Consider the following 20,647-nt stretch of genomic DNA (forward strand, 5'->3'; position numbering starts at 1 on the left):
CACATGCTACCCACAAAAGAAAAGACAAAAAAAAGCAAACTTTACTGTCTCCATCTTTTTTTTTCTCATCGTATTGCCATCCCACTATATAGTAGATTTCAATATACAGTACAAAAAACACATGTTGCCCCCTCGGGGAAAAAAAAAGAAAAGAAAAAGAAAACACAAAAAGCACCACCTTACAATGTACTGTACACTCACAGCAACACCAAACAGCAACCAACCCAACCCACCAAAAAACAGGAGGAGAAAAAATAAGCCCCTTGCGGGGGATTTCTACCATGGACTCGCGGGGAATCGAACCCCGGACCACCCCCATGCTAAGGGGGTATTATACCACTAAACCACGGGCCCTTGGTTATTGTGTGGAGGCGGGAGGATATTGACTTAAAAAAAATTATTACTTTCTTTAAATTTGCTTCCCGCTCCCTGCTCCCTTCTAAACAAACAGAACCCCTTACCGCCTTTCGAGTGAAATATCACTTTCACTGTTCCCCTGTCAACAAGAACCTGGGGCGGGTGAAACACACATCTCCCTACTAGGCCAGGTGCAGGTCCTGGGTTCGAATCTCCCTCTCGTTAGTATTAATCTGGCAATCGAAGGGGGATTTGGGAGTAAATCCCCCACTGGCTTGCCAGAGTAACGGAGGTTTTCGTAGCACCTCAACTGAGAAACTTGCGAAGACTCAGTGGGGTGTGAGCTTTTTTTGTCTTTCTTTTTTTTTTCCCTTTATGTTCTTCTCTTTTTTCCTTCCTACTTTTTTTTCTCTCTTCTGTTTTGTGGTGAGTTCCATGCTTCACGCGTTGTCCGTTGATCAATCAACGAACTCAATTTCAAAAAGGAAATTGATGATGGGAATTATATATACTGCGTAGGGAAGTAATTACTTAACTAATTAATTAATTAGTATTGAATCCTGTGAAGAAAACTAAATTAGAAGATAGTATAATGTAGTACTTTGGGTTAAAAAGGTTTTTGTATCGGATAGGGATCTTCTGTGTGCTGAGAATATATATTTCCGAGATCATCAGTGCTAGAAATATATTCCTCAAGGAGCAGACCTAGCCCTTGACCATAACTAATGTGACAGCCAAAAAAAAAGGAAAGAAATTGAAATTATTGTCCTGAGAAGGAAAAGTGAGAGAATGGGATAATTTCTAGTTATTTATTTATTTTTTTTTATTTACTATGTTTTTCACCCCTCAAAAAAAAAAAGAAGAATATATACACTGGATAGATAAATGATGCTTATTTTGTGTCGGGAAGGCGATAGATATCTTCGTGTTGAGAATATATATAGATATACATATTTAGAGATCGTCAGAAATATGTTCGTCACAGGAAAAAAAAATAACGCTTGATACTAGCCAAGTTAAATAAAAAACTCGATTCCCGACCCAAACAACCTAAAGGAAAGGGGCATATATTCAATTCAATGAAATAATTACAAGTAGTTGCTAATCACAAAAAATCAACAGGAGGCAAGCCCCTTTCCCTGACGGCGTCGTTGACACTATCCCGGACAGTCTTGAGGGCTTCGTCCCACGACTGGTTGGAATCCTCCGCGCCTCTGCTCCTGTCTCCATCTGGAGACTCAGACTCAGTCTTTGTTTCAGCTTTATCTGTCTTGCTACTATCGGCTGACCGCCCATCTTCTATCAACCAACCCAGCCAGTTCGCTACTGATACCGCCTTGTCAATGTCTCGCTCTTCGAGCACCACCCGTCTCAGGTACCTGGCTAGCGCAGTCACGTCTTCCACGAAGGGCCCCTCGGCTGCAAAGGCGGAATACCATGCTCCTACCGCTTCGCGCAGTTCCGGTAGAGTCGACAACTTCTTCGCTGTAAAGGTCGGTTTTTCCGGCAGGGGAGGTAGACGGAGACGCTTCTGTGGAGCAGCACTAGTGGTGGTACTAGCAGCAGCAGGTTTGGGTGCAGGTTTTCGAGCAGGAAGACGCTGCTGCAGACGCGCCTGTCGCTGCTCTTCAAGGACCTCCCGGCGGATGTCCTCCGGCAACGCGGCAAGAACTTCTTCGGACATCTCGTCCGGCTCCAGAACAGCCGGAGAAGGCTGCCGCGAAGACGTTGCAGCGGTAGAATCCGCAGTCCTGGGTCTTGCGAACGTCAAACTGGTCTGAGTCAGTGTGGAGTTGGAAGACGATTTTATGGAATTGGAAGACGATTTCGGAGGTCGACCACGGCGTTTCTTCGTAGGCGTCGTGGGTCTCGTCACATTTGAAACTGGCGGACGCTGAGGTTGAGACCTTGTGATCTCTGGCCGATTGTAGTATGACAGAACCTCCGCGCGAACGTCCTCCGGAAGGGCATCTAGGATCTCCGGATCCAACTGCGACTGTGGAGGCAGCTCCACACCCCCAGTGCCGGCACGAGGGGCTGGTGATGGAGATGCAGCGCGAGAGCTGTTGCTAACCCGTGACTTTGGCACCAACTTGGACCGAATATCACCCGGCAGTTCCGCAACAACTTTAGGATCCGCCTGCGACGGCATCACAAACTGCGTGCCAGATATATTGAGAGGCTTCTGCGACTTGTCATCAAGAGACGGCCGTTGTTGCAGACTCTCATCCGCAGCCACACTCGTCTCTCCCTTCTGGGGACTCTCCAGCTCGTCCGGATCGAGATTCTGTACGGGTTTCTTTGGAGATGCCTTGAAGTTGAGCTGTCGCTGGCTGCTTTCCGCCCGGCCATCCGGTTTGACAGGCTCCAATTTTGTCATCTGCACCCCCAGCCCTCGCAGGTCGCCCGGGGAGAAACCGAAACTGCGGAGCATGGAGATTGCCTCCTTGCCAATGACATCGCTGGCGTTTGTGGCAACGCCAAGCATGACGCTCTTGTTGAACACGTCGCATTTCCCATGCCCCAGGTGTTTGACCGGTTCCAGCGGAGCGTCCGGGGATCGTCGCATCACTCGGATGGTCAGCTGTTTTCCCTTGACCAGGTTCTCAACCAAACGGCGGTGGAGCTCTTCCGACAGATTCTGTAGGAACTCCTCCGCCTGAGCCTGATTCACAAATCGAATCCCCCAGTTGATCTCAGCAGACACTGACTTCCTCACGGTCTGCACTCCCACTTCCGTCCTGTCGATGCCTCGTGCATAATCCCAAAGCTTGGCGCCGGTCTTGGGCCCGAGACTAGATACCAGTTTCTCTCTGGACAGCTCTCGAAGATCTTTGACAAATTTGACCCCTAATTCTTCCAGCTTGGCCCCCAAGCTATAAGCGACGCCAGGGAGATCTTGGACCGTCAAATTTCCTATAAATTCCAGCACGGCGTCAGGCTTCAGCTGAAACTGCCCAGCGGGCTTCGCCTTTCGCAAAGCCACTTTGGCTTGAAGAATATTGCCACCAATTCCCACAGATACTGCGCACCCGGTCTTCTCTTTGATGGCCTCTCGGAGATGTCTTGCAACTTCATCTGCCTTGGCCTGTTCCCGATATATAGATCCCTCCGAGACACCCCGTCCGTCCGATCCTCCAGCCTCGAGACACTGCGTCGTGATGTCAATGAGAGCCTCGTCGATGCTGACGCTTTGCACGATGCCATCAACTGCGAGAATACAGCTATAAAATTGACGGCTGGCTTCCTCGTAAGCGGGAAAGTCATAGGGCAGTACTTTGAGTTCGGGGCACATCTCGAGAGCGGCCTTCATCCACATGCCGTTCTTAATCCCGTGAGTGCGGGCAGGGTAGTTGCAGCTTGCAATCTCGGAGCCGCTTCCGGTGCCGTGCGCGATGGCAACCGGCTTGTCCGCCAACTCCGGATGGTGTTTCTGTATAGAAACGGCCGCGAAGAAACTGTCAAAGTCGACATGCAAAATGTATCGTCTGGCCCCCGGAACGCGCCGTTTCATCGCTGTCTGTGCTTGCAATTTTTCTTGGGCAGCAGCTTGTAGTTTTGCCTTGAGCTCCGCCTTCCAGGTCGATAAATGGTGGAGACGCGATTCTCTGTAGAATTGCTGTAAGAATTCCGGGTTCATCACGCTTGATTTTCTCATCCGGGGATCGGACAATAGCTGCGCGTTGTATTCCTCGGGAGTCATGTCTGGTTTTGCAGGTATCGTCTCTCGCACAAGCGGATACGAGGGAGGACCATCCTCTGCACCAGCCTTCACTGGAGTAACATCCGATGGAGCATCAGCAAGAGATTCGTCCTCTTTGACAGGCTCTTGTTGGCCTTGTTGGCCTTCTGTAATGATATGTTTGTGGTTGGCATCGCCTGAAGACTCCAAGGTCGGGAATTCACCGTAATCGGTCTCGCCACTCATACTGGGGTTGGATTGGGGCATCTCCGTGGATGCTTTGGGCAACTGGGTGGGAGGAGTTGACTTCTGTAGGTCTTCAGCTGCATCTTTGAGCTGCGAAGTATACCAGCTACTGTCTGTTTGTTCCTTGTATCCATGCTGATGATCATTGGCCTGGCTTTGCAAGAGACCATTTTCAAACCTCAGGATCCTCTGAGAGGGGCCTTCATCGATGACACGAAACTCATCCCATGGAAGCAGACGGCCAGCCTTGATGCTTTCCACAACCCATGCCGGCTTGACGATTCGGTACTTGCGGAACTCTTCCCGCTTCTTGGGCGTCAAGGCGCTGGCGATGATGTGAGTCGCGTTGGTCTTGCCATCCAGGTACTGGAGGAAACCACCTCCATGACTGACAATCAGATGATGGAGGTCGTTCAGTGAAGGTTGTGTGTATCCGTTGACATGGGCTACAACGCCACGAAAGATGGGTGGGTTGTTCGCAGATGACGCGCGTATCTCTGCATCCAGGTTCTGGAGCTTCACCTTCTTACGACGAATATAATCCGCGAAGCCCCCGAAGGTCGAGGCCTCATACTCCTCGCCATCCTCATCCTCAAATGCATCTATAGACGAATCAGCACAAGCACTGCTGTCTCCAGGCTGGAGATGTATCTTACGGCTTTGAATTCTCTTGCGCACTGCGCCAGAGTTGGCGTCGAGCCGAGAGCCCATGATGGGCGCACATCTGCAGTCATCCCTAAAGGGGCTTATCTGCGCCAGCCACCTGGATCGATGACAGGACCATGCTGCTCCCGCAGATCCTCCCTGCGGTGTGATGGGGAAGTTAACTTCTCTATCAGTCGAGATGCGTGGCGGTATGACGCGGGTAGACGCGACCGCGGTTGAACGAGATCACATGACTAGCTAGATTGGCTTCAGTCAAGTGACTTGTAGCTTTCGGCAGCCCATTATTCCTATTTTGGCTGCCATAGATCAATCTGACCAATCATCATGCTACAGCGGGGGTGCATCGATGGTTATTAGCTGAACCAAGCTTGGCTGCCACCTCACCGCCTTGGACCGGTCCAGAAAAAAAGAGGAACGAAACAAAAAAAAAGTTCGCAGCTCCGCTCCCAAGGAACAGCTCCCGCCGTTGTTATCCACCCGCTTCAACTAGTCTCCGCCCTGCATTGTTGACAAAAATTTTTTTTATTTCTTTCTCCTTCTCTCCAGACGAGCGACAAGCTTCTGCTCTCCTCTTGTCGTTGAAAAATCTCTTTCCCTTCGTCTCGAGAACCACCCAAAAGGAGAAAGCATTACGGTTCGATCCTCCATCACAATTCCTTCAAAATGTCGGGAGTTCAGCCTGTCGCAGTCTATGCGCTGCAGGTGCCGCCGGGGGGCGTCATGGTCCCTGCCGTCCCGGACGCGGCTGCCATGGTAAGTTGAAATTCGAGATGGCGAGTATCTCGCCATAGTTAAACGAATTGAAATAATAATTTGTGTGTAGTTTCGCGTGAGCATGGCGGCCATCGACCCAGACGCTGCCCCCGAATATGAGGACGGCGCCGACACCAGCAAGCCTCCACGTGCCACTCTCAAGATCGTCCGCCCGCCTCCCGGCATGGACTTGGATGATGACGATGAGGACTACGAGGATGAGAGCGACGAGGACTCTGAGGATGAGGAGATCAATGGCGGCCCCAGCGACAAGGAAAAGGCCAAGAAGCTGCGCGAGGCCGCTGCTCGCAAGGAGATGGAAGACGCCATGGATGAGGATGACTCTGAAGGAGAGGGAGATATCGACATCAAGTCTGCCATCTCCAAGCTTATCAAGGGCAAAGCTCCTGCCAAGGATGGTGACGATGACGACGATGACGACGAGAGCCTGGAACTTGAAGAGATCGTCGTCTGCACACTGGACCCGGAGAAGGTAAGCGGAGCGTTTAATGCGCCCCGTCTCCGTCAATGAACTCGCTTTTGCTGACAACGACAGCACTGCCAACAACCGCTGGACATCACCGTCTCCGAGAACGAGAAAATCTTCTTCAAGGTGACTGGTACCCACACGGTCTATCTGACCGGCAACTACGTGATCCCGACCGACGAGGGTCGCAAGTACATGGATGACGATGATGAGGACGAGGATGACGAGGATGAATATGATCTCTCTCCTGACGAGGACGAGTTGGATGTGGACCTCATTGACGAAGATGAGGAGAGTGACGAGCTGGATGACCTGGAAAACCCTCGAATCACCGAGATCGACACCGATGAGGAAGAGAACGAGGCCCCCAAGCTCGTTACCAAGGGGAAAAACAAGCGTCCTGCGGAAGACGATGAGGCCGGCCTTGATGACATGATGGCCAAAGATGGCAAGAAGGCCATCACCAACGGCGAGGCGAACCTGAGCAAGAAGCAGCAGAAGAAACTGAAGAAGAACAATGGCGAAGCCGCTCCTGTCGAAGCGAAAAAAGATGCAAAGGATGCTAAGGACGGAAAGGATGGTAAGGATGCAAAGGATGCAAAGGACAAGGACTCTCAGGCCGCGTCGAACAAGTCCGACAAGAAGGTCCAGTTTGCGAAGAACCTTGAACAGGGTCCCACCGGGTCTTCTCAGGACAAGAAACCCGCCGAGAAGACCACGGGCACACTGGGCGTAAAGGAGGTCCAGGGCGTCAAGATCGATGACAAGAAGCTCGGAAAGGGTCCTGTTGCCAAGCCTGGAAACACTGTGTCCATGCGCTACATTGGCAAGCTCGAGGATGGAAAGGTCTTTGATGGTAAGTCCATGTCCTCTCTCCAACCGTGGGATGCAGTTGCTTACTGGCCATTCTCTAGCCAACAAAAAGGGTAAGCCCTTCACCTTCAAACTCGGCAAAGGTGAGGTGATCAAGGGATGGGACATTGGCGTTGCTGGCATGGCCGCTGGTGGTGAACGACGCATCACCATCCCGCCTCACCTCGCCTATGGCAAGAAGGCACTTCCTGGTATTCCCCCCAACTCCAAGCTCATTTTCGACGTGAAGATGCTTGAAATCAAGTGAGAACCAAAAACAGTAAAACCCGTCTGCGGGATGGTCGGGTTGTAGATGCTATCCCGGATTCGCTGGCAGCAGCGCTCATCTCTTACCGTGAATAACTCGCCTGTCAGCGGCATTTCAATATTTTCCTATTTATGTTCCTTCCGACTCTATCTGTGATTTACTACTAGGGACCATGGCCATTTCTTGTTTCGTTCTCGGGATATCCGACTTGTTCTTTGTGCTTGTTGCATTCGGCAGGGATGAGGATATCGCGTCCGGAGTTAAATACTTGTTCTGCTTGAATTTCCTTTTCCTTTTTCTTTTTTCTCTTAAAAAAGTTCGTCGTCCTACCTGTACGATAAGGCGAATCCATCAGTCTCACAATAGAGAGATGCGTACTTGGTACAATAGCGTCTGCAATTCCTTGTCTTGGTAACTTTGGATGGTGAGAGCATTGAAGTTGAACTATATGTTTCTTTGGATATGGTTCAACTCCACCCCAAAGCAAATGTGTTCATTTAATACTGGGACTATTAGATTACATTAAACTGGACGAGGTCGCTGATGGAACCACCTGCAGCTGTTTTCACCACTGGCACCTTCCTTTTCGGGTTCCTTCCCTAACTGATATCATCCCATCCCGGACCCCAACTCCTCATTCTCTAACTCACTTCTGTTGTGTTTCTTGTCCCATCTCATTCAGTGCATTCCTCCCTTATCAGTCTTCATTCCTTTCAAGCTGGCTTAGGGATGTTCATTGATCACACTTGCATGTAACGCCTCACATATACTTAATGACATGTCAATTATTGGCCAGGAGTAGGGCTTTCAGCAGTTTGATCCATCAATCCTCTCTTGCAGATGCTCCTTGCTAAATACTGAGATAACTCCGGTGATGGCGGTCGATCGAAAACGAAAGACGAGGACATCCCGCAGTCGATTTGGTCTCTGGACATCCAACAAGGTGATCATCATTGATGGAGACATTCAATCTAAAACGAGGGACGAGACGCGCGCATCTAGCTCCGATCCAGCTGGAGGACACACTAGTGAAAAGGATGGATCGGATGGATTTAGGGGTCGTCTGAGGAGAAATAGCACAAAGTTGTTGTCTATGTTGGGATTCTGGAATTACGGTACTTCGGTGGTGATGCCCTGCAGTCTGGCCGGACGTACTAACATCTTTCCTCAGTCAACAAAACATCTCACGAATGTCCCGATCCATCTGAAAGTGTCGACAGCACCAGGTCTCAAGTCTCCCAAGAACGTTTACTTCCATCCGACGAAAACCCATCTTGTGCAGCTACCTCAGCGCAGACACCTGACGATGATGCCCTTCTAAGCAGCACACCAAGTGTTGATGCTTTGCGCTCCTCCAATCTCGACAAGGAAAAGACGAAAAACCAGAATCTGGAAAGTGTTAATCCTTCAAGTGATTGCAACCTCCAGTGCGGAATCCGCCGGAGTCATACTTCTCCTAGTCTCACTCGTCGGTTGTCCCAGAAATTATCAACATTTGGACATCCCACCGTTATTCACCGTACAAATGTTCGATCTAGACCAAGTATTCCAAATCTCGACGGTTCTGCCTCCTTTGCGTCTCTAAGCAAGCAGAAATGCGACAATGCTCAGGACAGTTCGAATCCTTCCACCCCTAACAGCGGTAGCGATTCGTCTTCGGTTAGCCAGAGCACCAATCCGACGTCATCGGATAGATTGTCACGTTCTCCTAAAATACCGAAGCCCCAAGTCCGTAGTCCTGCTAACAGAAGCTGGAGTTTGTCCATCTGGAATCGTGAAGCTGGTACCCCGGCCCAGAAGCTTGTGCCCATCAGGGAGAATCCCATCGTTCCCTCTCCATCTATAATTACAGTTGAGGCTACTGCGACAGCAAAGATATTCTTCGAAACTCACTTCAACTCCATTTTCTCTGGAACAGACCCACGTTCCCAACGTCTCCGGGAGCTTGAGGACCGGCTTCACGTGTTGCCAGTTTCTGCAGAGGAGCGAGTACAGGCCCGCAAGGCTTGGCTAGCACAAGAAAGTGAATATTTGCGTCAGTCTCGGGTTCTTAAAACTCGGTCGAATTGTATTCGTCATCTCGAGAGCGTCTCGATTGCAGGATATGAAGTCATCAGAGTTCTTGGTAAGGGAAGTTTTGGAGTTGTGCGACTGGTCAAGGAGAAAAAGGAAAGCCAGGAAGTATGTGACGCGGCGGTCGCCAAAGACACAGCTCCAGGAAGCAAGCAGAGAGATTTTTCTGGCCTGAGACCTGCAACCACTGGAACTCGCTCGCCTCGTAGAAGTGATGTGACGAAGATGAAAAAGGAGGTGTTTGCAATGAAGGTGATACGAAAATCAGACATGTTGCGCAACTGCCAGGAAGGGCACTTACGGGCAGAGAGAGACTTCCTAGTCGCATCTGAGAAGTCTCAGTGGATCGTTCCCCTGATTGCGAGCTTTCAGGATACGGATTATCTGTATCTTGTTATGGATTACATGGTCGGCGGAGATTTCCTTGGTCTGTTGATCAGGAAAAACATTCTGTCGGAAGACGTGACTAGATGGTATGTTGCAGAGATGGTTCTGTGCGTTGAGGAAGCTCATCGACTTGGATGGATACATCGTGATGTCAAGCCGGACAATTTTCTTATCTCAGCCTCTGGCCATTTGAAAATTTCAGACTTCGGGCTCGCATTCGACGGTCACTGGAGCCACGATCAGGCCTACTTCAACAACCAACGTCACTCGCTATTGACGAAGCTCGGCATCACGGTTGAGGGCGACGCTGAGGACCGAAAGGAGGCCAGGGCAGCGTCGGACAAACATGGCCCACCTCCTTCTGGCCAAGTTGGGGTTCGTGACGACGATACCAGAGAACCCAAAGCTGATGAACACATTCTCGAGTGGCGTAATCACAAGGAAAGAAGACGGCTTGCCAAGAGTATTGTGGGAACAAGTCAATACATGGCTCCTGAAGTTATAAGAGGAGAGCTGTATGACGGCAGATGCGATTGGTGGAGTATTGGGATCATACTATACGAGGTGAGTGCAAAACGAAAAGAGAACGGTGGAGGAACGAGTCTCACCTGTTGCCAGTGTTTGTACGGATTTACCCCGTTCGCCTGTGAGAACCGCCACGACACGAAAGTCAGGATCTTGGTTAGTATTTCTCTTGTCTCTGATAAATATAAATGACTGACAATGACTGATACTTGCGAAAGCAACATCCTCGAACACTATATTTTCCAGAGGACAAGCCTTCCGATAAACTTGTGTCGATCGAAGCAATCGATCTCATCAGTCGGATCCTTCAGGAGAAAGAGAATCGACTGTGTTCAAGGAAATACAAGATCAACGATCTCCTACAGTTCAAGAAGTCACCCGGCGAATTTCTCAATCAGCCTGTAGATCGCTCAAGTACGGACTTTAAGGGCTTCTATGTTTATCCCGACGACGCGAGTGAACTTAAGGCACACCCATTCTTCGACGGCATTAAATGGAATGAGATCCATTATCGAAGGCCGCCATTCGTTCCGAAGGTGAAGAGTTGGGAAGACACAAAGTATTTCGAGGAAGATGAGCCAATAAGTGACATCAAAGATACGTCAAGTGCCAGCAATGTGTCTCCTCCCGCTCCGGCACCTGAGCAGCAAGGTGATGTGTCTATGTTGGACGTCGGAGATATTCAGCCTGAAGCCGAAGTATCTCGAGACCCGGGCAAGGAAGACTTGATCAGTGCTCACGATCCCCAACCTGCAAAGGCCGATACCCCGGCCAAGTTTCCATTGAAGGTCCACAAGAGGAAAAAGGAGAAGAAAAGACCCCGAGATAAAATATTGCGGGATGAAGCCGTAGGAAAGACTGTGTTGGATCTTCGGAAAAGAGGCGCCTTCTTGGGTTATACGTATCGTCGACCTCGAGCGGTGATGTTAGCACTCGAGACGGAGAGAGGTCGGAGTCTGGTGGCGTGGTGAGACACGCTCGTATCCCATGAGCCTGTTGTACACGCAACATGTATCCTGTATTGTTCTGTTCACATTGTTACGATGACTCTCCGTCCTAGTCGATGTTCATGTATCCATGGAAAAGGAAATATTTGTTATCGGGCGAACCTCGCCCAACCCCCGCTCCTTCAGTCACGTTGTCCCATAAATATATACTGGGTCAACAGGATATGATATCTCTATCCTTAGCGAATGACAAACAAGACTTTCATTTTAACCGGATACCTATCTTCCTTGAAGTCTACTTTGCTCCACCAGAGAGAGAGAGAGAGAGACTTTGCTTGCTTGCAGTGAAAGTAGAGAGCCCACTGTAAGTTAAGGCTTCATCTTCGTAGATTTGTAAAACCACTCACTTAATTACCTAGGTAAAACCATACACACATATAGACGAGTAATGAGCAGTGACTCCAGTCCAGTTCCAGTTATGTATGTTATTTCCCAAACAAAACACCAACCAACAAAACCTGTAATGTAAAAAAAAAAGACGCGGCATTTCTCTTTTTTTTTTTCCGCGTCGAATGAATCAATCGCTGTCAAACAATCAATCAAGTATTATACATGCATGCTGAAGTGCTGAATGAGATAAAGAAGAAACTCCGACCCATCACGAATTATGTATGTAAAAAAAAAGGTCAAGGGTCAAGGGAACAGATAGATGTCAAACCTTCAACCTGCCCGGAACGAAACGAAATCCATACCATACCATCCATACCATCCATCAACAGAAATATACTGAATATGCAAATTGCAAATGCCATTTACTCGAAACAGACATGTCCTTTATTTGGTACCGAACGAACAAACGGTCGGATCAGCCGGGATCGGACCGCGCGCGGGTGGTGGGGAGAAAAAAAATAAGTGTCGATAAGTGAGAAGTGAGAAGAAAGGTATTAAACGCCGTAACAAAAAGGGGCAGAAAAAAAAAAAGACGGGAACGAAAATATATCGCAAATGACCTGGTGACGATGCATAGAGCGCGCACCTTGGCGCGAGGAGGCGGAAATAAGGGGAAAAAAAAAGGGAACCCGCCATCGAATTCCCTTGCAGAGCGAAAGAGGGCTGGTTCGAGCTGGTTCTGGTAGAGAAGGCCCAATCAAAGGGCTGGCGGGGCGCCCATGGCGAAGGCCGAATCGCTCATGCGGTCTTCGGGTTTCATTGTACCGTTGAGAAGAGGACAGAGTCTGCAAGAAAACCAGCTTGTTACACCTTATTCTCCAAGACTCATGAACACGGGGTTTAGGTGGAGGAAGAGGCTTACTTCTTGTTGGTCTTGATATGGCCAACCTGTCCACAGTTGGCGCACTTTCGCTGGGTTCCCATCACTTTGGGACCGCCTGGGGTCCCGGCTTCTTCGGACTCGGAGGCTCTGGCTATGCCTTTTTGCTTCTCCCGGGCGAAGCGTCGTTCCTTGTTTCTGTGGAGTCGTCCCAGTTCGGCTTCGAGCCTACAATCCGTTGTTAGTGTCCTGTTCAACAACAGAGATAACGCAGACTACATACAGTTTCTTGTTACGGGCGTCCACTTCCGGGTCGCCGGTAGGTTCGAGCTCTGCAAGCCTGCGAAAGGGTTAGTTAACCGATTTTGACAAAGGGCACTGCATGCAACTTACTTTGTGTTCACGGTCTCCAGATGGTGTCGGTATTGCGTATATTGTCTGATAACGCGAGGATCCCAAACCAATTGCTCCTTCTGATATATGTTCCCATTCTCGTCTTTGTATTCTCGTGTAATCTTCAAGACCTTGCCCCTTTGACTGGTGGTGCTCATCTTGCTAAACTGACTCACACTCTCATCGTCTCGACGACCAAAGGCAGGTGTTGGAGCATCCCTGGGTGTAGGTCTCCTGAAGTCGTCCTCATCTTGATCTATATCGCTTTCGACATCAGAAGGCTCGACCGTCGACGATAAGCTTGCTTTCTGAGCTTCCCAAATACGGCGAATGGAAGTTTCATATTGTTTCTGCTGCCGAGCCACGTTGTAACTGTGACCACCAAGCTCTTTGAGTCTCTGGGCGTCGAGCTTGTCTTCCACACTCTCGCCAATCGCCTTGAAGCCGCCTTTCATCGACGTTTTTATGAAGCTGAAACCTTCGCCGCGACCGGTAGGGTCACCTTCGCCATGGAGCTTCAACATGGCCTTCCCTTGTGATGCCATCAGGAAGTTGCGAGTTGTCCTCCACGGCGCCATCTGCTGTTCGAAGCTCTCGCCATCCGCTTCGTCGTCGTCGTTAACGTCGTCCGCATCGTTGGCGTAACCAGTATCATGAAGATGCTGCTGTCCCACTTGCATGGACTCCAGCAGACATACATCCTCTGGCTGGATCCAAGACCGAATAGTATCCGAGTCAGGAATCCCACCGATTGGCACCCACTGCTTGGTGTCCTTGTCATGGAGGACGAAATCTTTCATCTTCTGACGATTTTGCATGTCAGTTGACCCAGGCAGGTGGGCCGTGACATCAGAAATCGACACCTGCATATTACCAGACTTCCTCATGAGACGGAAGGTAAGCATCTTTAGGCGATTCTTTGCGACTGTCGTAACCTTTCGGGAATGCGGACCTGGGACATCAACGGAAGGGAACTGCTGTCCGACGACGTATAGATTTTCAACGTTCCTCAGATAATAATCCGACCCGCCCCTGCCCGTGGTACTCCTAATGACTAGGAAATCGGTCGATTTAGGCTTATGCCGAAACAAAGGTGCTCGATACATAGAATTCGAAATGGTAGGAGTTGTTTCGCCGGGGTCCACGTGCCCGAAGATGGAGAAGGGGCTTTTATCTTGCGGTAGCAAGACGACTGTTTCACCTATCTCGTGTTTCGGGCGAGTGCTATCCTCCGCGTTCTTGCGGCGGTAATAATTTATGAAACGACTCGCCATTCCGAAGTTGGACAACATGATCGGAACCTCCTCAGAGTACTCCAGCAACAGAAGAGTCGAGTTGTCTGCCAGCGAAAGAGACTTTGTGGAATCGTACAGTGTCTTGGCGTCTTTGCCTTTCTGATGCTTGCGTTTGATATACGCAGGGTTCTTGAACCAGCAAGTCTGATGGGGACGAAAGGATATCGCCGGTCGATGGAACGACCGGGCTTCAGACGTGGAAAGCTCGGTTTTATAGTATGGCCATTGTAGCCGCAGCGCCGGCATGCTGTGCTCAAGAGCAACGGTACCGAGAGTGCTTCTGACTTTGTTCTGGTGATTTTCCTTAAGCATATCGTAGGCCTCATCGTTAGATATGTTATACCGCTGAGTGAGCCGCTTTGTGATGTTCACATCCATTTCGTCTCGCTTGCCACCGGTCAGAGCCTTAGGCTTCTGTAATACAGCCTCAGGACGGGTGTCGAGGAGCAAATGAGGATCGTTCATGTCAATCATAACCTTCTTCGCGATTTTCGCAGTTACCGCTTCAGGATCGTCGAGTACGGGCAGATCGATGTGTGACAACGCAATGAGATCCTTGGGGTCCTTCCCTAGCTTACGCTTCTTTGTAGGGCGGGTATTTTCAACAGTTTCAAAGAGCCAGTCATCCTCATCAGCGGCTTGACTGGCGGCTTGTTCAATCTCGGGTTCTGGGTCAATATCCATCACGGAGATATCGCTTTTGACATCCCAGTCGGTGCACAGCATGCGGAGATCTTGCATGGTGACGCCTCCGGGCAGCACCTCCTCACCGTCCGTATCAGGCTCAACTTCGTCAGGGCTTTCCTCCTCCTGGTCAACCCCCAGCACAGGCACGATCCCTAGGTGTTCTGATTCAAGAGCGCGCTTGTTGACCTGTCCACCCGTTTTGAAAATTCGCTCTTGATCCTGTCCCAATTCAAGGTTGATCTTAGTTGGCTGCACCGGTTTCGGAGGCTTGAGGGGCTGCTTTCCGACGAAATACGCCTTCTTGTGAGGAATCAGCTCAAGAAACCGCGGCAGAGCATTCCGGTCGAAACCAGGCCACAATGATTGTAGGAGTTCTTCCACGTTCTCCGGGGGTGCTGGAGGGTTGTCTGGGCCGTAAGCTGACATTGCAAACAAGGCCTGCTGGAGCTTGTATGCCCGAAGAGTCGCCGGATCCATGTCTTCCTCAGTAGGAGAAACAGCACGGTCGGCTCCCATATCGATATCTCCATCCTCCGCCTCGGCCTCGGCCTCAGCCTCAGCCTCAGCGGCTGGGGTTTCAGCAGGACCTTCATCAACGGTTGGCTTGTCCTCTTCAAAAAGGTCTCTTGTTGCGTCCGCCCGTTCCGCCGCAGGGGAAGACGGCGCGTCACCGAACAAGTCGTCGAGATCATCACGATCCTCTTGCCCGTCCGCCCCTTCATCTTCGCCGAAGAGATCCTTATCCGCATCCCAAAGCTGCTCATCCTGATCTGCGGTCTTCTGGGTGATCGGAGCCTCTTGAGGAGCCGAGGGTTCCTCCTCCTCTGGAAGGTCCTCGTCATCGATATCCTCGTAGTCGACTGCATCCTCCGCTTTCTCACCCGGCTCGAGGTCTCGCGTCAGGAAATCGAAAGAGACGCCGCCGTCCCCTAAGGGACCGTTGAGCTGTTGCATCACATTTTCAAAATCGGGATCCTCGACAGGGGTCGCGCCATTCTCTGTTGCGTGAGGCATCTTCGACGGTGCGCCCGACTGGTTGTTGGATTTGAGCTTTGCTAGGAATTAGACTGACTGTTGAGCTGGCGATGAGGTGAAAGTGCGGAGATCGTCGCGCGCACAACGTCAGTCGCGTACCGACACGACTATCATCTCATGCGATGGCAAAAGACCCCTGTAGATTCAGAAGAGGGGCGGGGGTGAGGATGAAGGAAGAGAATGGGTGGTGGTAATGGAAATGGTAATCGGAGCTGTCTTTGCGGGGAGTTTCGGTCAAGGAAGGAAAGAGGCGCGCGTCTAACTAGCGCCAAGGCAAATTGACGCTAGTCCAGAAGAGGTAATCACCTTAGGCAGGTGTGGCGCGCGTCACATGTGATAAGACTGCTCTGTACTGTCACGTGGCTGTAAAAACAAATTCATAAAAATCTGCTCCTATTAGCAAGAGATCTATACACAGAAATTGGCAATTATTAAGGGGTTATATATTAGCAATGGATATTCTTCAGTTAGGGAGACAAATATTACCAAGGGATATATGGTGACAATTATGGCAAGCAATATTATGTAGGTAGGAATCCCTCCTGGAGAGGAGATAATAAAAATTATATTGTAGTTAAAGTCTCAAACTGATATGCCATTACTTAAAGTACGCAAAATAAAATCAGTAGCAAATCGTAGCATCTTGTATTGTGCTATTTTACGACGAGTCATGATCACATCAAAACAGCAGTCACCGAGGCATCAACAGCAATACCTTACAAAGCTGGTCCTTTAGCTCCAGTTCTTTAACGCTCTTTGACTGCAAGGTCGTGAAACGAGGTTCCTTCCTAGTCCCTTCACCGTATTGCAACTCGACTTAGAAAACACCTGCTAGCATCATCACGACCGGGAGCAGGCGCAATTTCACGACTAACACACCGTCTGTGTCGCCTAGCACTATACTAGTTCAAGAAGAATCACCGACATCTGGGTGATCGAGTACAATCAAAGGCATTCCTGTCGTGTGTGCTGATATTACGATTCCAAGTTGAATCCGCCGTAGTAGACGCACAGCGCTTTGCTAGCACCTTCCATACAGTAGTGCATGACAGTCGCCTTCTGGTCATCCTTAACGACTTTGGCTAGCTGTCTTAGATCCGAAGTCCTTGGCAGGTACAGGACCATATGCTCGGTGAAAAGCGAAAACTCCGTGTAGAGGTGCTTAAATGAGTACGGCTCCATGGTGCGCAGATTAAATACTTCATCGGAGCGATACCCTGGTCCTGAGAATCAAGTCAACATTTGCATACGCGACAACAGCGTGAAAAAGAGCATTGGGATGGAAACATACCACCCCAGGGAGGACTCGCAAAGAGTACACTATACGGTGCTAGATCTTTCAACTGGTTCTTCAGAATGTGGAAACAATCGCCCTCAAACCAAGTGATCTTCTTCTCGACCCCGTAGATCTTAGCATTATGCTTGGCACAAGCCAGCACCGCAGGATCTTTCTCGATGGCATACACGCGCTTCCATCGGCCCGACTTCGCAAAGGCGATGGTGTTGCCGCCGGCTCCCGCAAATGCATCGACCAGGATGCTTCGCCCGGCTGGAGCGGAAGCTGCAATATGCTCTGCTATTTTGCTGCACATATATGAGGTTAGCAAAGAGCAAGTCGTTTCATGACGAAGTAGTGCACGAACTTTGCCACTGGCTCTGGAGTCACCCCAAACCAGGCATCGTCAGTTAGCCAGATGCCCTCCTCATATTTGGAGAAGATTTTGTGCCGTTGTACCCAGTAGCTAAATGATGCGTCGTCAGTATAGTATTCAGATCTTCAACATGCAAGAGAAATCTAAATCTGCAGGCGTACTTCTGGATATCCCAAGGAACCTCTCCTCTGTTGGTGTAGTGTTTAACCTCCGGAGGCGCCTCCTCGGTATCGCCGCTCATGGCAGCAGGACGATGTGATTCCTGCTGTTTGTATGCTTATTTTACGACCTGGTCGAACTCATCCCCCAGATTCACATGATAGGAAACTGGGCTGAATCACGGCGTCAAATAAGAGAAGCGGCGAGCGCATTGTTTGCTCTGTTTGCTCGGGCCTAATAGTACCCGTTCAGGACAGCTCTCCCTATCGAAGCTAATCAATAGCGGGGACGTAAACAGGTGCGGAGGGACCTGGATCCAGCCAGATTCTCGAATTAATTACTTTCTCTTTTATCGGAGGCTGGAGGTCAGACATGTTCGGAGCCCTGAACAGATTCATCGGGCGACTTGACGCCGAAACCCAACAACACAGCTCAAGTGGCCCCGGCGATAACTCATTCGGCTTCCAGGTCCTTCGAAATAAGGACCCAGACCTGCCACTGGAGCCATGGTTTGACTTCATCATTGGAATCAATGGTCGCCTGATCGTGAGTGTTAAACCGGACATTATGCCTTCGTTCTGCTGCTCATGTAATATGATATTTCTAGGACGATCCTGACCCCAACTTGTTTGTTACCGAAGTCCGCAACTGCGCCGGTTCCAGCGTGTCGTTAGAGATCTGGAGCGCAAAAGTAAGCCGGGACAGCGGTTTTATTATTGATAACTATTGCCCTTATGCTCACGTCGTCTTTCTAGGGTCAACGAACTCATACCATTTCCATACCCGTCCCCAAGGACAATCCCACCCTTGGACTTACTCTACAACTCGCGCCTCTGTCATCCACACAGCATATATGGCATGTCCTATCAATACCGTCGCCTCTGAGTCCAGCATACCTGGCTGGTCTCTTAGAACATTCAGATTACATCCTTGGATCACCCAGTGGGACATTGCGGGGTGAATCCGCCCTGGGCGAATTGGTCGAGGACCACCTCAACCGGAGTCTCGTATTATGGGTCTACAACAGCGAATTCGATGTGGTTCGGGAGGTAGAATTGGTTCCTACGAGAGGCTGGGGTGGAGAAGGTGCACTAGGCGCTGTGCTAGGATATGGCGCATTGCACCGCCTGCCAGTCGGATTGGGTGAAGAGGTGGAAGGGCCTGGAGAAGTTGTGTTCGAAACAAAAGAAGACGGTTCTGAGCAGCAGCGGGAACCGGTTCCAAGCGCCCATTCTCCTGGTGGGAACTTCCTTGTCCCTGCAAACATGCCCTCACCACCTCCATTAACTTCCCCAACGGCCAACCTGTCCACGACACGGTCATCAGGGGCGAAAACTGGGCGAAGGCACCGCCATGGAGGGGTGTCACCCAACCGTGCATTTGATGAGTACTTTGCCGAGGGAGAACAGAAGAGCAGAGAACAAGATTTTGTCCCTTCGCGAAAAGGTACTCCGCTTCCACCGCCGCCAAAGGCAGGCGGGCCACCTCCAAGTTCCGCCAGTCCGGCGCCTGCGGAGGGTAGCAATGAACCTGCAGCGCAGACATGATAGAGATATGAATTCGAATATGACCAGGCCGTCAATCTGTTGTATGATTATTTCCAGTGGAGTTACGACTATGCATGCGTCGACATGACGTTGGCTGAATTGAATTGCCAGGATTGGTTCTTGCTTTCATGAAAATCTTAAAGAGTAGAGCAATGCTATGGGCTTTAACCAACCAAAGAAACCTTTATTGTTCTAAAAGGACAAGATCCGAAGAAAAGCACCCAACCCTCTTCGACTCTAGTGTTTCGTGGTAAATGTACACAGTACGAGAGCTTTACATCGCCCGTCCATCTGAGGGCAGGAGCTCTCATTTTACACTGGAGATTTTCCCACTGAGTTATATTCAGCAGGTGCCGTGATTTCTCTCTCAATCATCGGCCCTTTCTCACCCAGTCCTCCAGTGTCTCTCGGACTTCCCCAATCTTCTCCTCCAGCATGGCACGTCCCATCTTGCTGTGGGCCACGCCCGTCGTCCACGTGTGTTCGACAAAGTCCCGGAATCGAAGATGGTTCTCTGCCACAACGGGGACCTTCTTCTCATACTCCCAGATCAGATCAGAGACGTTACGCATCGTCACCGGGAGGAGGGTCCACGCGGCAACAGTGCCGAATGCAAGCGGGGTGGTGGTGCGCAGGAAGATCCCGCGGTTTCGGGCCACGATGGATCCAGCCATGGCCGACACAAGGACGTAGATGCTGCCAGGAAGAAGACGCTCGCCAGACTCGGGCGAGGGAGCCAGCGAAGCGATCGTGTCCGTGAAGGCGTTCTCCACGCGGAGCACGCGAGACAGGAAGTCGTTGAAGCAGTTCTCCGCGGCGAGAGACTGTCTGTAGAGGAACAGACGAGCCCGCCGAACTTGCCCGGTCAGAAGGTCGGTAGGAGTGGGAGAGGTCTGTGGCGCGGATGGGGCAGAAGGAGCAGTAGAAGAGGGGAGAGACAGCCTGGGTATTTGCTGGCGTGGTGCGGGTTCCTTTTCCGAGGGATAGTCGTCGTAGATGGGTTTTCTCTGCATTGACAAAGCAGCCGTCAGCTGGAAAGACCACAGATCGCAGCAGTATCAATATAGACAGACTCATACCGTTTCCGACGGGGCCTCTGCATAAGCAGTCCTAGGGTACGCGGCGATACCTCCAGCCAGGAGGGTCGCTGCGATGGGAGCGACAGTCCGCTGCAAAATTGTCAGTTAACAGCCGGGGAACAGCGGTACCACACGAATCCTGGCAGCGACATACCCGCTGGAACATTGGCCGGAAGGACATCTTGAATGACGAAGCGGCCAAGGGCCAATGGATGCGGCGTGGTGAGAGATCGGTGGTGGAATGGATTCTTTGCAGGCCTGACGTTGATGTTCGCCGGAGGAAGCCA

General features: G+C 50.5%; 7 protein-coding genes and 1 non-coding gene across 8 annotated transcripts; 3 read left to right on the top strand and 5 right to left on the bottom strand.

Annotated features, from left to right (window-relative positions):
* Positions 1-282: 282 nt before the first annotated feature.
* On the bottom strand, positions 283-354 carry VTN77DRAFT_t27. The gene has a single exon. It is a non-coding gene; the product is annotated as a tRNA-Ala (tRNA).
* Positions 355-1,462: 1,108 nt separating this feature from the next.
* Positions 1,463-4,996, bottom strand: VTN77DRAFT_6488 (uncharacterized protein; the record flags this gene model as incomplete). The annotated part of the gene is made up of 2 exons (XM_069422771.1): positions 1,463-4,887; positions 4,942-4,996. 2 exons carry the CDS (start codon positions 4,994-4,996, stop codon positions 1,463-1,465), a joined length of 3,480 nt encoding a protein of 1,159 aa, XP_069281398.1.
* Positions 4,997-5,614: 618 nt separating this feature from the next.
* VTN77DRAFT_6489 (uncharacterized protein) lies at positions 5,615-7,311 on the top strand (the record flags this gene model as incomplete). The annotated part of the gene is made up of 4 exons (XM_069422772.1): positions 5,615-5,704; positions 5,775-6,197; positions 6,261-7,047; positions 7,106-7,311. 4 exons carry the CDS (start codon positions 5,615-5,617, stop codon positions 7,309-7,311), a joined length of 1,506 nt encoding a protein of 501 aa, XP_069281399.1.
* A 2,319-nt stretch (positions 7,312-9,630) lies between these two features.
* On the top strand, positions 9,631-11,267 carry VTN77DRAFT_6490 (uncharacterized protein; the record flags this gene model as incomplete). Its single annotated transcript, XM_069422774.1, has 3 exons — positions 9,631-10,335; positions 10,390-10,452; positions 10,515-11,267. The coding sequence occupies 3 exons, from the start codon at positions 9,631-9,633 to the stop codon at positions 11,265-11,267; spliced, it is 1,521 nt and encodes a 506-aa protein (XP_069281400.1).
* A 1,123-nt stretch (positions 11,268-12,390) lies between these two features.
* VTN77DRAFT_6491 (uncharacterized protein) lies at positions 12,391-15,902 on the bottom strand (the record flags this gene model as incomplete). Its single annotated transcript, XM_069422775.1, has 4 exons — positions 12,391-12,478; positions 12,556-12,741; positions 12,797-12,853; positions 12,907-15,902. 4 exons carry the CDS (start codon positions 15,900-15,902, stop codon positions 12,391-12,393), a joined length of 3,327 nt encoding a protein of 1,108 aa, XP_069281401.1.
* A 996-nt stretch (positions 15,903-16,898) lies between these two features.
* Positions 16,899-17,816, bottom strand: VTN77DRAFT_6492 (uncharacterized protein; the record flags this gene model as incomplete). The annotated part of the gene is made up of 4 exons (XM_069422776.1): positions 16,899-17,146; positions 17,215-17,507; positions 17,567-17,665; positions 17,737-17,816. 4 exons carry the CDS (start codon positions 17,814-17,816, stop codon positions 16,899-16,901), a joined length of 720 nt encoding a protein of 239 aa, XP_069281402.1.
* Positions 17,817-18,106: 290 nt separating this feature from the next.
* Positions 18,107-19,281, top strand: VTN77DRAFT_6493 (uncharacterized protein; the record flags this gene model as incomplete). Its single annotated transcript, XM_069422777.1, has 3 exons — positions 18,107-18,280; positions 18,342-18,425; positions 18,490-19,281. The coding sequence occupies 3 exons, from the start codon at positions 18,107-18,109 to the stop codon at positions 19,279-19,281; spliced, it is 1,050 nt and encodes a 349-aa protein (XP_069281403.1).
* A 371-nt stretch (positions 19,282-19,652) lies between these two features.
* Positions 19,653-20,541, bottom strand: VTN77DRAFT_6494 (uncharacterized protein; the record flags this gene model as incomplete). Its single annotated transcript, XM_069422778.1, has 3 exons — positions 19,653-20,288; positions 20,361-20,450; positions 20,515-20,541. The coding sequence occupies 3 exons, from the start codon at positions 20,539-20,541 to the stop codon at positions 19,653-19,655; spliced, it is 753 nt and encodes a 250-aa protein (XP_069281404.1).
* Between the last annotated feature and the right edge of the window lie 106 nt (positions 20,542-20,647).

This window comes from Rasamsonia byssochlamydoides (assembly GCF_041956645.1).
Source record: "Rasamsonia byssochlamydoides strain NRRL 3658 unplaced genomic scaffold VTN77scaffold_5, whole genome shotgun sequence".
In the NCBI taxonomy this organism is placed as follows: domain Eukaryota; kingdom Fungi; phylum Ascomycota; class Eurotiomycetes; order Eurotiales; family Trichocomaceae; genus Rasamsonia; species Rasamsonia byssochlamydoides.